Source organism: Scyliorhinus torazame, chromosome 9 (assembly GCF_047496885.1).
Source record: "Scyliorhinus torazame isolate Kashiwa2021f chromosome 9, sScyTor2.1, whole genome shotgun sequence".
Taxonomy (NCBI): Eukaryota; Metazoa; Chordata; class Chondrichthyes; order Carcharhiniformes; family Scyliorhinidae; genus Scyliorhinus; species Scyliorhinus torazame.
The window spans coordinates 171227883-171246210 of NC_092715.1; the positions used below are offsets into that span (position 1 = coordinate 171227883).

An 18328-nucleotide genomic window follows, 5' to 3' on the forward strand; every position below is an offset into this window, starting at 1 on the left:
GTGTAATAGTAGCTAACATCAGCTGTAACAGTGGTTAGCAGAGGTGTAATAATGGGTTTGCAGGGATGTAACAGTGGTGAGTAGGTGAGTGGTGTGCAGAGGTACAAAAATGTTTCAGTGAGGTATAACAATTATTAGCAGAGATGAATGTTAATATATCTTATTTCATCATCCCTGTGATTTTCTTTTAGTTTAAAAACATGATCATTTTCTGAGTGTGATACTTGTTCCAAACTTGGATGAGATCAAGAACACACAAGCTGGGTAACTAAGTGGTAGCATAACAATTGCACTGACATTTTTTTTGCATTTTATGTTTTCCTCCAATGCTGTTTACTGCCACTAATAGTGGACACACAATGGGCTTCTGTTAACTTTGGCATAGCTACAACCAATTGCCTGACCATATGTACTTCTGCAGTGCAGAACTAAACCTACAAAGTTCCACCATCTGTTCAAGACAGACTGTTTGCTACTTTAATGTGCTGAATCCAATGATCCAAGACTAAATTGATGCAAGCTAAATTATTGTTAAGGGGATCAGGGGTTATGGGGAGAAGGCAGGAGAATGGGGATGAGAAATGTATCAGCCATGATTGAATGGTGGAGCAGACTCAATGGGCCGAGTGGCCTAACTCTGCTCTTATGTCTTATGGTCTTATTAGCCAAGGCTGGAATTTTATACTTAAACTTCTAGTTTAGAGTCTATTCCACCAGGTTGACCTGCTGACTACAATTGTCCATATTTATTTCATTAATTTGTCAAACATAAATACCACACACTGGTTCCATGCTTCAATAGTGGGATCTGTTTTATTATGCCTAATGTTTAATTACTCTTAAGACTGTCACCATTTTATGGGTCAAAGGCAGATTGTTTCTTGCACCTGTGTGAAAAGCAGGTGAAAATCAGTTATTACGCTGATGCAGTCACAACTCTGTTGTACAGGACAGGTGTTCTCCTAAAAACATTTTCAAGTGAAATCATTTTTCAGAAGTTCAATAATATTAAAATGTTAATGTCGCGAGTATTAATGTGTTGGCAATGCTGCTGAAACTGCAAGACAGATTCACAAAGTAATTCATATATATACACGTGTATCTTAAAAACCTAATTTATTAAAATAACGTATGAATGCTTTGGAGTTCCATCAAGTCATCCTGCAAAATTGTACAACACTTTGAACATTGTGCAATAAGGGTGTTAATAGCATAACTGAAAAGGGGCAACAAAGATAGCAAGCACAGTTCACAATTCATACAGCACGAATAGAATTATTGTGAAAACATCTGGCAATACTCTAACCCCTTAAATGTTAGCCTCGATAGCAATCAAATTACAGAGAATCTACAAAGCACATTCAGTAAGGGGTTTAATACAAGGTACACAACTACTGGTCACAAATAATTATCTTATCCTTATTGTGTTTTATTGATACATATTCTTATATATGCATTCAGAACACACACAACACAAGTGAATACTCAAAGTAAAAAGACATTTAACTTGATACGCATAGAAAACAAATTAACACGAACAACCAGTTTCTTGTTTTGTGAAAAGTAAGAGAAATATAATTTAGTTGGAATACAGAAGTATCATTTGCTACCTAGAGGCTGTTAGGAGAGCTCGTATGCATAATGCACACACTTGGCGGCTGCCATTTTGGAAATCTTTCCTCCCACTCCAGATTCTTTTTATTTTTGTCAGTGTAATACTTGGTATTTCAGCTTTTTATGATATGGATTAATCAAATGTTTGATTGTAATTACTGAAAAAAAATACAATTCTCGTCTGTTCAGGAATATTAAATGTAAATATTTCCATTTGTATTCATCAAGTTTGAGCTAAAAACATGGCTTGGCATAAGAAACTTTCTTCCATAGTACAAGCAAAGTGATTTGTGCCTTGTGTTCTCTGTAAGATTATTAATTCCATCTCATTCAGTCCACACTCAAAAGAATGCCAACAATGCTTTCATAAAAATGTTTAATTGGTACACTATGTCAGCTTTATGCAGGGAAGGACAATTGTGACTAACATGACCCTATCCAAGTACATATTGATAAACAACTTTTTGTGAATACTTAGGGTTTTTATTTTCATGTATGGGAACCACAGGATTATGTTTATGCTTGTCACATCAAACAGTGGTGATTATCCTTAAATTTCAGGTGGCAGGTGATGATTATTGGATCTCAGTATTCATTATTTGAGAAAAATGTACTTAATGAGATTGGGGTTGAGTTTCACTGTCTTTACCTTGTGTAAACAGGATGGCAAAGACTTCCGCCTGGTGTTGGTAGCCTTACCATTGTGTTAATGCAACTGGTTCATGGAGTTTGAATTGCTTTATCATGTTTATGATGCAATATAAATACAAGTTTATTGTTGTTGGCTCCGTTTTGAAAGAGGCGGCATGGTGGTTCAGGCAATAGATCCCTTTTACTATGGAAATTGGAGTTCTATGGCACAAATGAAACACCCGACTGCCATTTTTTTGCCAGAGCTGGTTGGATCCTACACCATGCAAACTTGATGGAACTTAAATACAGGCATGATATTATTTTTGTAAGCCCTGTAGGTACGGGCTGCTGCTGTTCTGAGGCCCTCACTCTCCACAACTGAATTCCTCCTCCCACTGCTATAACCTATTATTCTAGGGGTTTAGTCGACCTGACCGTGATACCTCAGTTCAGTGAGCTGAATCAGGATGCCATTTTGGCACATTTCAGCTCAGCTGTCAAATTGAATTCAGCAGGGCTCATAATCATGAGGCTTCCGCTGATCGGTATGTAAAAGGCAAAATTAACCCCCTTACATCTCCATAGTAAGTCTATGGTTTCTCCTTGTTGCTTTTCTAAAACCACATATAGTTTATCTTTGTGTTTAATATTTATGAACAGCAGCACAAGTAGTCTTGGGTGCGAATTACGGTCGCGTCCCGCCGGAATCGGGACGGGTCATCTCCGGTAAATACCTCGAGAGATCTCTTCTGGGATTCCTGACCATCGTTATGCCCTGCGAGATCTAACAAGATCTCATGAGATGTCGCGATTTGGATCCCGCCAAGGCTTGCATAGTTAAGTGAGCTCAACTGCTCACTTAACTATGCCTACGCCAGAACCAACCAGCCCCTGGGCCTCGCCGAGGAGACCCCAGCCAGGCGCCATTTAGCACTGGTCACAAATGGGGACTAGGCGGAATGGCACTGGGGGGGGGGGGTTGGGTTCATAGCCGATTGGAGGTCCCCGGGTGGTTGGCCTCTGGGCAGGTTGGCACCCTGGCACTGCTGATGCCACCTGGACACCGTGGCACTACTAGCTCGGCCCATATGAGGTGTTGTGCGTTGAGACATTGACGGGGGGGGGGTTTGGGGGCCGTGTCGGGAGTTCAAGAGATTGGGGTGCCACGATTGGGGCTCCTCAGTGAAGTAAATGCGGCTGATTGAGACCTTGGCAGAGTGTTCCCTACCAAGGCATGAAAAAAATAACGAGTTCCATTCGATAGCAAGCACTGGGAACAACCCCGCTAAACCTGTTCAAAACTGGACTGTTCTTTTCCCGTTAAATCGTGGCCTTAGTCACTGTTTTTATATCATAATGGCCAGAATTCTCTTGCCGTTGGGATTCTCCTTTTTCACTGTCAGCGTGCCCTCATCCATGGGTTTCCCAGCAGCGCGGGGTGCTTTCAATGGGAAATCCCATTGACAAGTGGTGGCAGAATTTTGCCGTCAGCAACTTACGTGTCCCCGAGAAACACGCGGCTGGGGGACTGGAGAATCCTGCCTGTATGTACACTAGATCAAGCACCAATATAAAATTTATCTGTACGATAGAGTCGTCAAATTAATTGCCTTCTTTCTTCCTTAGAATTGAATTATGTTCACTGCTTACAGTATTTTAAAACAACTTCTTCAAAGGGTTGGTTGCATTTTTTTGGTTATTTTAAGATCACGTTAGATATATCCATTAATTTACAGAAATAACTGCTTTCACTATAAGTCAAATGGAAAGGATACTTCTGTGATTTCTCACTGCAGGTCAATAAAACTTTCAAATTAAGTTTTATTTAATGTGATATTTTTTGTCTATTGTGATGAAAAGCAGCTATTTTCCTTTAGGTCAAATATACAACCTAGGAAAACCTTCCTTAAGAAATACCTAGTCTGAAATAGATGGTAAATTCAGGCACATTCTATGTGCTGTATTACTAGAGCCCTGATAATGGCCTGATTCCAGATTACCGAAACTGGATTTAAACTGTTGCAGAAGCATTAAGAACGGAAATTTGTTTTGTTGCAACTTTTACCCCTTTATCAGTCTTCCTTCCTCCACACTGTATTCCTAGGGTGGGTGGCTTTCATCCTATAATTCTCCATGGCTACCATCACCGTGACTCCACATAAAAGGAATAGAAAGAATGATGATTTGCAAGTTACACCTTCCTAGTTTTAAGGGCTTCCTCTGGTAAACTGGCCAAAACCCAGAAAACTGGTACTCCAAGGACTATTGGCTTTGGATGCCGTTTAGGACTGGGAAAGTGAACCTAATTGAATGTTCAATAGTCCACCATGCCACCCGAATTGGAAAACAAAATAAATTCTAGTAATTGACCTTTGTCCAAAGTTTCAGAACCAACCGCCATTTTGTGTTTTCCTGATGAAATTGATTTGATTCTGTTAACATTTTAAAGGCTTGTACAATTGTTTTCTTTCTTAAACTCCATTACCTTTACTACCTTGAATGTCCCACCATGAAAATGAACCAACCAGACTGATGAGCATTTATTTTAACTTTGAACGGTATGATTAATTTACTCCTTACCAATATGTGATTTAGATGACATATCTTTTTTCTAGAGCGGAGCTTTGCCCACAGAGATGGGTTACATCTATACCTTTACAGATAAGTATAACACAGGATGCCTAGTTCAGTAATCCTGTACAAACTACATCCGTAAGGCTACTTTTGATTCTAAATGTTGGTGAATGAAATAAAAGTGATTGAGGAAGGAGCTGGGTGGCTTGTGTTGAAGAATCAAAATACAGAGACCGGAGCCAAGCTCTCCACATGGTAAGATTCCCAAAGCAGTAGGAGAGCAGTAAACGTGATTCCCGTCCCTTCCCCAGTTGGGAATCACTGAACTGCAGTGGTAGCCAGCTGTTTCAAGTCAGCATTGCTACTTTTCACCAATCACACCAAAGGCACTTCAGTAAGGATTTGTCCTCTCAGGTGACCTCAAAGCATATCATAGTTGAAAGCGTTTGAAATAAATAAATACATCTCCAAATGGCAGAATACTTCTAAAACTGATTTTGGCATGTGGTCTGACAAGCAAAGTTATTTTTGCCTTTGGAATGCAGGTATATATTGGTACAACTGAACTCTCTTATAAATTTATTCTAAACCACAGCTGCCATTGGAAATGAGGAAACTGTTCCTCTGGTAAAGTGAGCCACTGATGTTGGTAGATAAAAATTAGCAACCAGAAATTATGCCAAGGAGATCTTGTGAGCCACTGCTTAGTGATGGCATAGTCCACTTTGTTTGCTTTATGTTTTAAAAACATTTCTTTGACTCTAAAATGTGAATGGATTAGGAAGGAAATGGTGTAGAATTACAAAATACTGGATCACAGTGGAGTGAAGTTTAGAATGGTGATAATGGAATTCTGACTCTTAAGAATTGCACATGAACGGGAATACCGCCACCTGCAAGTTCAACTCCAAGCCACCCACCATCCTGACCTGGAACTATATCGCTGTTCCTTAACTATCATTGAGTCAAAATCCTGGAACTCCATCCCTAACAGCATGATGGATGTGCCTACATCACATAGGCTGCAGCAGTTCAAGAAGGTGGCTCACTACCACTTTCTCCAAGACAATTAGGGATGGGCAACAAATGCAGATATAGTCAGCGATGCCCACATCGCGGTGAACAAAGAAATATTATAAAATATTTAGCAGATGTGATATGGCTAGGATTGCTCCTTTCCATGAAATCATCTTAGTATTAAATTTAACCATGATCTGGTGTTTAGATTTCATGCTGGCTGGGCTGCCAGACTTGATGTATGGGTGCCGTTTACAAAATGGTGAATAGGATGGTGAATTCTCCTGGGCCAATTGTTTTAGCAAAAAATAGACATTGTTGACATGCAGAACCTGATTCAAAGTCCCTGAAAACACGACAGGAGAGAAGGTAGTGAATAGATTGTCGAACCAACAGATGATTTGGAGCACCAAATACTGAGTACTTTCTACTTTGCATTGTCAAAATAACTTTTCAGTGTAGTGACTTGAAAATGTTATTGTGCTGATTTTTGAGTCTCAGACATCTAGATTACTGGTTGACAGTCAAGATGTCAGAGAAAGATAATTCAAATGAGACACAGCTTCCATTCTTTAGAGAAAAGTTCTAACTCTAGGAAGCTTCCACAAACTGCTGATAGCTGGAATATTGAGATCCAACAATAACACTATTCTGGGCAATAGTCACCCAGAGATGAGAAATCTCTTGCTCATTTTGTATGTGTCAGTCTTGGCTGAGTGGTAGCACTGCTGTCTTTGAGTCAGAAGGTAATGTATTCAATTGGTTGCCATATATTCTTATAACAATGAGTGCTGCAGACGTACTTAATTGTTAACTGCTTTGGCACACCCGGAAGTCATGAAAGGTACTAGATGAATACAAGATGGTTATTCCTCTTCTTGGACCATCAAATAACTGGCTGCAATCTTTGATATCTTAAACTAGTGAAGGATCCAGAAAGAATTAGAAATGTTGTTCTTCTCTGCCCATGCAAGGATTAATGTTATGTTGTTTATCCAAAAAGAACACAGGTTTCTACTGAAGAATATACAATAATTGTATCAGGTTAATGAGAAGTTTGTTCTCCAAACTTATCTATGCTAACCAAGATGCATTGCATAATCTCCCAAAAGCATTACTGATATTAGGTTATTAATGAAGATATATTCCTGTCAGACACAACTGACAGAACATGTTTACCACCACAGGTGGTAGTGGAAAGTGTGGTCAAGGAATATTTTCTTGTGAAGCAGATAATAATATTGGCACTAACATGGCAGGAAAAGTAGTTATTAAGCTCAGATTACCTTAGCGCCAGGAGGAACGTCTATGGTCAGTTTAACATTTCCCTAGAGAAGGTGGTAACATATCACCTACTTCTGGCCACAAGGTCTCCTAGACTGTAAGATACTTCCCAAATACATTCATAATCAATGTAAAGCATATTCTATCCCAATTCCTTTGAAGGGGAGGTGGTGGCATAGTGGTATTGTCGCTGAACTAGTAACCCAGAGACCCAGGGTAATGCTCTGCGGATCTGGATTCGAATCCCACCAGGGCAGATGGTGGAATTTGAATTCAATAAATGTCTGAAATTAAGTCGAATGATCACCATGAAACCATTGCCGATTGTCGTAAAAACCCATCTGGTTCACTAATGCCCTTTAGGGAAGGAAATCTGTCATTCTTACCTGGTCTACATAATGATAAAATATTAAAACATGCTGCTGTGCAGAGAGACCTGGGTGTGCTAGTGCATGAGTCGCAGAAAGTTGGTTTTCAGGTGCAACAGGTGATTAAGAAGGCAAATGGAATTTTGTCCTTCATTGCTAGAGGGATGGAGTTTAAGACTAGGGAGGTTATGCTGCAATTGTATAAGGTGTTAGTGAGGCCACACCTGGAGTATTGTGTTCAGTTTTGGTCTCCTTACTTGAGAAAGGACGTACTGGCACTGGAGGGTGTGCAGAGGAGATTCACAAGTTTATTCCAAGAGCTGAAGGGGTTGGTTTACGAGGAGAGGTTGAGTAGACTGGGACTGTACTCGTTGGAATTTAGAAGGATGAGGGGGGATCTTATAGAAACATATAAGATTATGAAGGGAATAGATAGGATAGATGCGGGCTGGTTGTTTCCACTGGCGGGTGAAAGCAGAACTAGGGGGCATAGCCTCAAAATAAGGGGAAGTAGATTTAGGACTGAATTTAGGAGGAACCTCTTCACCCAAAGGGTTGGGAATCTATGGAATTCCTTGCCCAGTGAAGCAGTAGAGGCTCCTTCATTAAATGTTTTTAAGATAAAGATAGATAGTTTTTTGAAGAATAAAGGGATTAAGGGTTATGGTGTTCGGGCCGGAAAGTGGAGCTGAGTCCACAAAAGATCAGCCATGATCTCATTGAATGGTGGAGCAGGCTCGAGGGGCCAGATGGCCTACTCCTGCTCCTAGTTCTTATGTGACACCAGATCCACAGCAATGTGATTGACTCTTAAATGCCCTTGGTGATGGGCAATAAATGCTGGTCCAGCCAGCGACGTCCACATCGCATAATCGAATAAAGAAAAAAAACATGAAGGCCCCCCCTTTCTCAACTTTGCCCTTCTCCTGACGTGTATCGATCCTCAGGTTAAATCACCACCAGTCAGCTCTCCTCCTCAAAGGGGAAAGTAGCCTAAGGTCATCTGGGGCTATGGCGACTTTACTGCATGTTTTTATACCAATCTCAGTCTACCAAGCGCTTGACACAACATCACCCAGAATGATCAAACAAGGACGATTAAGATTTGCTGAAGAATGCATTGACTTCTGAAGTCTAGTTCATCTGACATTGACCAGTTCACATTATGCCAGGCTGTCCCATTTATTTTCTTTTATTTCTATGTTGTTCACTCATCTTGGGTTTGATTAAAATTCAAAATCACATACCGAAAGAAAACAATGCTTGCAGAGTGGGGTTTTACAGTGAATTTCCCAAGAATAAATGAAGTAGAAGGTAGGCATAAAGACATGTGCTTGGGTGACATGATAATTTAATGTTGCAAGCCTTGCTGTGAAAGCCAACACTAAGTGCATTTTCTTACAATATTATTCAGGATGTGGAGATGCCGGCGTTGGACTGGGGTGAGCACAGTACGAAGTCTTACAACACCAGGTTAAAGTCCAACAGGTTTGTTTTGATGTCACTAGCTTTCGGAGCGCTGCTCCTTCCTCAGGTGAATGAAGGGGTATGTTCCAGAAACACATATATAGACAAATTCAAAGATGCCAATCAATGTTTGGAATGCGAGCATTAGCAGGTGATTAAATCTTTACAGATCCAGAGATGGGGTAACCGCAGGTTAAAGAGGTGTGAATTGTATCAAGCCAGGACAGTTGGTAGGATTTCGCAGGCCAGATGGTGGGGGATGAATGTAATGCGACATGAATCCCAGGTCCCGGTTGAGGCCGCACTCATGTGTGCGGAACTTGGCTATAGGTTTCTGCTCGGCGTCTCTGCATTGTCGCGTGTCCTGAAGGCCGCCTTGGAGAACGCTTACCCGGAGATCAGAGGCTGAATGCCCTTGACTGCTGAAGTGTTCCCCGACTGGAAGGGAACATTCCTGCCTGGTGATTGTTGCGCGATGTCCGTTCATTCGTTATTATTCAGAACATTTTTATCACATTGCAGGTGTCTCCCGAAAAATGTGTTTGTTCGGTGAATTGGACACTATGAATTCTCCCTCAGTGTATCCGGACAGGAGCTGTAATGTGGCGACTAGGGGACTTTCACAGTAACTTTATTGCAGTGTTAATGCAAGCCTTCTTGTGACACTAATAAATATTATTATTGTTAGAGCAATTTGTAATGGCACCAGGTAAATTATTATTTAAAAAAAATATAAATTAAGAGTACCCAATTCATTTTTTCCAATTGAGGGGCAATTTAGCGTGTTCAATCCACCTACCATCTTTTGAGTTGCGGGGGCAAAACCCATGCAAACACGGGGAGAATGTGGAAACTCCACACGTACAGTGACCCAGAGCCGGGATCAAACCTGGGACCTCAGCGCCATGAGACTGCAGTGCTACCACTGTGCCACCGTGCTGCCCTCGCACCAGGTAAATTATGAAGACTGAAAGAAAAATCTCATCTCATCATATTTTATCATTGAATGTTTGAGAAAGTCAAGAAACATAAAAAGACCTTTCAAAGAACATGTCCTGACTAGCTGTAGTGAAGTAGAAGAGTACCCTTTTACTCGGGTGATTATTACTATTGCATTGAAGTGGGAAATGGTTCAAAAGGGCACTTGGCACAGAAGATGGCTGCCTGACACATAAGATGGAGACACAGAGAATAAAGCAGACATAACTGATGCCTGGAGTCCAGTGGGGTGCCAGTAGGACAGATAGGAACAGATCCAGGACAAAGGAAGATTAAGAAATACATAAATGCGGGACACCACTTGAATAAAGCTGACTTCAGCCAAGGTGTACACAATGATATGCTAATACGAATGTCTTGGGCCATTTCCTAAAACAAAGGGACAATAAACCTCTTTGACTATAACCATGTGTAAATGGCAAAATGCTTACAAATAGCGATGTACAATCTATAAAATTTTTAAAGATAACAAGGGGATAAATGTTTTGTATCTAGGCTCATTGTGAACCCAAAGTATAAAATGAATGACTGCCATTCAAACCGGGAGACAGGCTGGCTACTGTACCGCGGGGTACGTACGCTTTCTCCCGAAGCTTCGTGTAACAATAAAACTGCATTTATCTGATCACAGCAAGTCTGACTCTTGAAGTGGTTGATTTTTCCCACAACAGCATGCTATTTGAAACTCAGTTTTGGGGAGGCAGGGATAGGTCATTCAAAATAATCTTTCTCCGCTGATTTTTGTGCCCTGATGCTTTTCTTCGTACAAAAGGGAGGGAAGTGACAAGACTCCCAGACTTCTTTCAATACTGCTCTTGAGAAGGCAGCTAAGATATTTTAGATGTCACTACCTCCAGCTTCCTCCCCTTTCTCCCAGCCTTCCCACAGAAAGAATCTTACATCCTTGGTTGCAAGACTATTTTATACATTGAGACAGCAAATGAATTTATGAGACACAAGCATCCATTCTATCATTCCTTGCTATAGTACATCTTAGCACCAATGTAACTTGTTAAAATGTATGATTTCCAGTCTTACAGTCGATTGTGCACATCGGAAGTTAATTTATGAATCTGTATATGTAAGCTAAATTTGATTGAAAGTATTGTGACATGAATCTGCAATCATCAAGCTTGGGAAAATATACTCGCAACAGGGTTTTTTAATCAAATGTCAGGTTAAAAGACTTTGGAATAAATCTCAGTCAACAGTTTTGTGAAATTTGTTAATAGATCTGCAAATTTAAAATTTCTACTTCAGTTAAGTGCCTCTGCGTAGTGCTCTTTCAAGGTACGAGTAGTCAATTCATGGTTTGGCATGATAAAAGAAATACTATAATTTGCACAGCTAATAAAAGGTAAAGTTTTTCTGTTTTGTTCTAAGACCCTGTAAAGAACAAAAAAAGAGTTAAAAGCAAGGAGAAGCACAGGTGGCAGGATTGACATGGCAAGACAAGATTATGTGTCACAAAATTCTATAGTCCGTCACAGGCCATATGCTTCTCCTTCCAGTTACTTAAAGAGCCACTTCCAAAAATTGTCTATTGCACAACTACATTTTCAAATGCTTCAAGAATTTTAATATGAGAAATGATCTTGTTCACTGTGTACTTGGACATACGCAAATAGCATTTAATCATACAGTAACTTAGTGTGAAGTTTACGGTGGCGTTCTTGGTGAGACAATATAGTTCTTAAAAAAAAAAAGTTTTATTATAAATATGGCAGGCTTACCTAACACTTAACAGCTGAGAATAAAAATGCAAGGCAGCTGAAAGAACAATGCACATGCAACCTGTTTAAAGATGTTAAACAGAAAAATCTTGGCAAATGTTTTAACACTTGTCTTCCAATACAATAATAAATGTTTTTTTTAATGCTTGTGGTTTTCAAAGTTTTCTAACACTTCACTATGACATAAATCACTTGGCATTTTGATGTTTTTTGGCACAAGACTACAGTTTGTGATCCTCAAGAGGTTTCTTGTAATGAACAAGGACATGTGAAGAGCTGTGGCTCATTTGACACATAGGCAAATAACCTTTGTTTTAGTTTTAAACTGACATTCCCAGAAGTTTTGTCAATCTGCAGTTGCTGGTGTGGCACTGTGCAGATTTCTCTCTCTGCATGGTAAGTGGTATACTGTGGGTAATACTGCAAATAATAGATCGGGGCGCGATTTAACAAAAACATTTCAAAGTGTAATTTTTGGCGTGATTCCCGACGGCCGCGGAGGTGAGATTGAGGCCTGTATTTAATGGCACTTAGTGCCGTAAATGAGCCCCCGCGAGCTTCTCGCCATTACTAGCTGTCTCACCGTCTGATTTGCTAGGCTTGTGCCTCAGCGTCTCGCCACTAACAAGGGGAGCTGCTTTTAAATGCTCCCATACAACTTTACATACAAGGTTGGCAACGCACAGACCTACTCCTCGCTTTGGGGTGCCAATCTGGACAGTCTTCTGAACGCTGAGAACGAGGGGTGGGTGATCCAGTTTCCCCTGAGGGGGTCGGAGGGTTGGCTGCAGGGCCACCAATACCACCTGGGAGGCAGTGTCAGTGTGGGCAGGCTGACCAGGAGGGCCAACGATCAGTGACCTTCACCAAGCTGCAAGAGTAAGTTACCATCTTTCTCCTGGATTCAGTTCTGTCTCCCACCTTTAAAATTCCCAAGACCCCCTCCCCCTCCCTCCAACAAATCCCTGTCTGACACCTCGCACCCTCTGCACATCCGATCTTCGTGTTTGCTCCTCAGCACCCCCTGGCACCTAACAGCACACCCGCTTCATGTCCAGTTTTGGTGCCCACACAGCACCTGTTTAGACTCCCCTGATTCATCAAGTGTGTGGCTCATTTGTCCCCGCAGGAGAAGATAGCCAATAATAAGCGGGAAAGGGCCAAGACAGGGGCGGAGTATCAGAGATCTGAGTCTTCACCCCCGATGAGGAGTGGGGCCCGGAAATCACGGGGTTGTCCGGGGAGAGAGCAGTTACCGACAGCAAGGTTGGTCTGCGTGGTGGTGGTGAGGATCCACTGCCTCTTCACCCAGATGACCTGTCTCAAGTGAGTTGTTCATGTCAGGCAAAAGATCATTCCCTCTCACTGAGCACATGTCCATTGTCTCACAGGATTACCACCTGATGGGGCCGGGTAATCCGGAGTTCTCACCCGCCCCCCACCCCAGCGATGCAAGAACCCACCTCGGAGGAGAGCTCCAAGGAGACCACCATTAAGGCACCACAGCTATCACCCCCCACCTTCCACCAGTGCAGAGACACACATCTCAGTGGGAGACATTAGTGGACAGGCTTCTGCAGCACAATCTGGTGAACAACACACAGTTGCTGATGCACATCAGTTGGACGCAGGAACATCCACGGGAGTCAGCAGTCGGAGGTCGGCTGGATCCCAGGACTCAGCTGAGGCCCAGTGAGATGTTGCGCCTTACGACAAAATGATCCCAGAGCTGACTAAGACATGGCCGTAAGATTCAGGAAGGGATGTCAGCGACAATCCAGCACAGGTGTTGCGCTGCCTCTTTGTTAAGACAGAGGTATCCTGTGGCACATGCTGTCCGTCATCAGCTCAAAAGACCAACGATATTTGTACACCATGGGCCATCACTGGCATCCCCCTCTGGGTTCCTCCTCAGCCTGATGGGTGGCTGGGTCTTCAGGGTCTGTGGTGGCCCCCTACACATGGGGTAACATCTCCAGCCTGTGCTGACGCTGCTGCCTTCTCTGGCTTCTGGTCGCCTGGGCTGCCACCAGCACGGTGAGGGCATCCTCTGCGGGATCGACACCACCATCCATTTTGTTATCTGTAAGGAATTGCAGAAGGAGGTAGACCGACAATCAGTGAGGGCTTCCACCCAGGAACTCTCAAATCTCACAAGCCGTCACCCACCCTTACGTATCCTGAGTGCCATCCAGCCAGCCAGTTGTGCTGGAAAACCTCGCTCTACACACTCACTCGCGGCAACAGCAGGAGCCCCTAGACCCCAGATCCTTGCCGGGAACATGAGGGAGACCGTGCTCAGGTGCTGTTCCCTGATCCAAATACTCACCCTTTGGTCACAAGGGTATCCCCAGTTCTGAAGCCCAGCTCTTTTGAGTGTTTGATTGTTGGCTGCTGCCTCTGTGGTGCTGACACTTCTAGAAGTCAGGCAAACTGTTCAGGCATCAAAGTTTGATTGAATTGCCATGCAATAATCATCATCTGAGACATGGCATGTGTACCCACGAGAAGCCACTTGAGAATACTTTGCTTATTAAATGGTCAATAGTAACAAAGATTTGAAAATTATTTATGTATCATTCCACATATCACACGAACCATTAAGCAACAAGGAAATGTCACCGTTCCACATTGGTACCAATACAAAGCTATATCAGCTCATTTTCACACAAAACAAACACGGTATCATCCCTCGCAGGCAGAGGATAACCCTGAGAATGTGTTATCATGTCCAGAATTATGTTGTAGAAATGGTCTATCCATCAATGTGAGACTTGTTCCACGTATCAGTGCCATTCTCCGTCCAGGAGCCGCAGCTGTGCAGACCCTCCCACACAGTCCAATCTCACAGGAACCAAATCCTGGAACTCACATATTCCACTGGCGCACAGGGTGCAATTGAACATCCCTAACTTCCAGCATGTTTGACCTGCGGTGACATGCCAGTTACATGCACCACTCACCACACCAGCAACAAAAGCATCAGCAATCTGCAAAAGCATTTCTTCAGCGGCATCATCAGGTGGTCGATTCAGATCAATGTCGGCACCAGGTCCCGCAGCGTATTCTTGCTTCAAACCGGATCGCCTTCTGGACTCATACGTCCCCCAGAGCCCGGTGTTCCAGGACCCAGGTATCTTGTAAAAAATTGTTCTTCTTTCCAGTTGCAGTAAAGGAAGGAAATCACAACAGCAGTCTCCAGACATTTGCTGCCACAAGCAGCAGCAAACACAACCGGCAGCTGTGAAGTACTCTCACAACTAATAAGGCCAATTCCTTATTAGCAATAGCTTCCAGCTGTGAAGCTAGAGGTTTCTCAGTCAAAAGGAGTTAAAATGACCATCAGAGTGGGGCAGCCGGTTAATTCCCGGGAGGCCATTTCATTCGACTTCAATCTCGCTAATGAGATGACAGTTAATGAAAATTGGGATCAATGATATATTTGCAATATTTCGGCGAGATCCGGAACTCGGCATCAGGAGCGAGCCTGTTAGATGGCAAACTGATTTGCGCCTGGCACGATTTATGATTTTGGCCTTTCCCGCTATTTAACGGTGTGCCCAGATCTGCGCCTGGCGCAATGTGGTGGTTAAATCGCGCCCCAGAATTTAAGTTTCAAAGAAAAATTCAATAAGCATGATTTCTAGGAGTTATAAATTAACAGTATGAATTAGTTAAATATTTTATGTTGAAGTATAATACAGTTTAGTTTAGGATCTTTAAATATGGTGTCCATATAGACTCATGGCAATAAAATAAACCTTATCCTCTACATTGTTGGATAATTTGTCACTTAAAGTGGCATAAAGAAAATGTATGTTCAGATAGATAGAACAAGTTAGCTTAATCCACATACATGCCTTGAGTGTCTAAATGGATTGTATGGGTACCCCTGGTGTTACTTTTGAGGGAATAAATATTTGCATCTGCTGAACAAAATATTTTAAATTTTGCGTCATACTATTGAGCAAAGACAACTCTGAATCATCCTATAGTTTGGGCTGTTTTTTATGGGTAAGTTAATTACCAGTTCTTATTAAGAAAAACAGATGAAGAAAGAATGAATAAAACATTGATGATTTACATCAGTTTACCTTGGCAAGTACTTTGGTAGTGTAAATATGAAATTTAAACGGTGGGGGAAGTTAAACTACACTGCTACACCAGTATGTATCTAATTGCTAATGACAATAAAGATGAAGAATGTGACATTTAAAAATACAATGGATGCAGTCAATTGCTCCTCTTCATCTTGTGTGTTATTGCCCAAACTATATCGTCTTCCAAATGTTACACTCTTTACACATACACTTATAATTTTAAAAATGTAATTTTAGGCAAAAATATTATCCTTGCCGAGTTTTTTTTTAAACCTAAGATCTTAATATTACAATCAGAAAATCTATCATAAAAGTCCAAAATAGCAATCCTTTTTCAAAGCTCTTCACCATAACATCTTCTTTCCTTCACTTCCAGAAACATGCTTAGTTGACAAACAAACAGAATCCAACTTTTTTCCTATTTTTAAAAACACATTTCCACAGCAGTCCTGCATTTCAGAAGCTGCATTTGCTTCTCAAGGTCTGATTACCAATAGAAATTCTTGGCAGGTCCTCTGATGCTGTGGTTAGTTTGCGAAAAGATGACTGGCAGCAGCTATAGAATGGTGCAAGGTTTCTTATCCTTGAAAGGGTTTTCAGAGGCTGGCACACCAACGAGCAATGGGTCATTTCGTGCATGCTGTTCACAGTAGTTCATCAAATCTACAGCTGCCTTTGATACCTGTCGAGGTTAAAGAATCATCAATGACATTGACTACTCCCGCAATGATGTAAGAGAACACAGAAAAACAGTGACTGCTTGCAGTGTTTTGCAAATTCTGCAGCTTTAACCTCGGTCTTACAGCAGCAGAAGCATAAACATGACATGTTGTGAAACTACAAAATTATTACTTTCTTCAAAAAACATTTACCCTCAAAATTATATGACTAGTTCATCCCCTTCTTAGTCCCTAAGGTTGAAAAGTGAGATTGAAATCCCCCAACAGACCCAAATTATTGACATAAATTAGTTGGCTACTTTCCTGAAAATGTTTATTCCTTATGTCACAACAGCAGTACAGATCTGATAAATAAGGTGGGATCAACCTGTACATTTTTATTTAACTTATTTGATACTGAATAGGCTTCACAATGACCTTGTGGAGTGTCACGGGATAAACATTTTAGAAAATATGTTGACAAATAAGAATCTGTAATTTGTCTCTTTGGCCTGGAAATAATGCTGAACAATGTTAATAAAATTACTCTGTGCTACTCAGATGGAGGCATTGTTCCAATTCAAGTAAGTGGCTTAAATGTCTATGTTAAAATAGTGGAGAAAATAATTTGATACAAACATGTGAAGCATTTGTATGATAACATCACTCACAATAAAGTTCCAGACTTATTAGTGTAATTAAACATAATTTAGAGCAGAGTCCAAATCTCACAGCTGCCCTTGAGGCAGTTGGAGCTGCATTATACATTTATTTTCCCAAGACGCACTTCCCTGCAGCCTCAAAAACTCTTCCCTACTACTCTCTGCTTTCTTCCCTTTAGCCACTTCTGCATCAATGCTGCCATGTCCCTTTAATACCATCGCCTTTAATTTTGCCTACAAATTTATTGTACACCATTTCGTCAAACACCTTTTGAAAGCCAATATACACATCAACCACATCTACTCTCTGATCAAAGAGCTCAATTTAGTTAGTCAAGAATGAATAGCCTTCAACAAATCTGTACTGACTTTCCTTTAATAGCTCATAGGTTTTCAACAAATATAGCTGTATTGCGAGATCTCTACTTGAACCTACTTGTATTATTGGCACCTGCATTTCATTGTATATGTAAAAAGAAATTACATTTATAGAGCACTTTTCATAGCCTCAAGGCATCCCAACGCTTCACAGTGTTTGAAGTACCTTTGGAGTATGGTCATGATTGTAATGTAGACAAACATGACATCCACATTGTGCAGGGCAAGATCCCATGAGCAATAATTTCACTCGACTGAAACAGGAGCCCGAAGAAGCAAAACATTTTTGAATCTATAATCTGCTTTCCCCTAAAAATAGTTCATGAGTTTAGGATTCGATTTGAAGATTATAAAAAAGCCTTTACATGCCGTTACCAGTTTTATTTATTTATTTTATAAATTTAGAGCACCCAATTCTTTTTTTCCAATTAAGGGGCAATTTAGCGTGGCCAATCCACCTAACCTGCTCAACTTTGGGTTGTGGGGATGAAACCCACCCAGACACGGGGAGAATGTGCAAACTCCACACGGACAGTGACCCGGGGCCGGGATCGAACTTGATCCTCGGTGCCGTGAGGCAGCAGTGCTAACAACTGTGCCACCGTGCCGCTCGCATGTTTTATTTATAAATTCTCGACTCGACTTCCGGTGGGAGCCATGGAGTGAGTGGTCGCACATTTGACAGCTCCCGCTCGAGGTGAGTTTTTTTGTTCATTTTCCCCACTTACAGGACGGATGTTTTGGTGAAAGAAAGTCTCGAGGTGACTGAAGAAAGATAAACTCCACTGGTGGGGCTGGTGGATGGATCCATGGGCCAGAAGTGGGTCGAGAAGAAGGGAG

The 18328-nt window shown here is 41.6% G+C and overlaps 1 protein-coding gene across 10 annotated transcripts in view; it reads right to left on the reverse strand.

The window, feature by feature from the left end:
• Positions 1 to 1099: 1099 nt before the first annotated feature.
• LOC140429586 (guanine nucleotide-binding protein G(I)/G(S)/G(O) subunit gamma-7) overlaps positions 1100 to 18328 on the reverse strand; it is a 336292-nt gene continuing 319063 nt past the window's right edge. For all 10 annotated transcript variants that reach the window (XM_072516801.1, XM_072516794.1, XM_072516800.1 and 7 more), the window contains one exon: positions 1100 to 16471. In XM_072516801.1, coding sequence (XP_072372902.1) covers positions 16346 to 16471 — 126 coding nt within the window. In that variant the 3' untranslated portion in view covers positions 1100 to 16345. The remainder of the gene's footprint in view (positions 16472 to 18328) is intronic.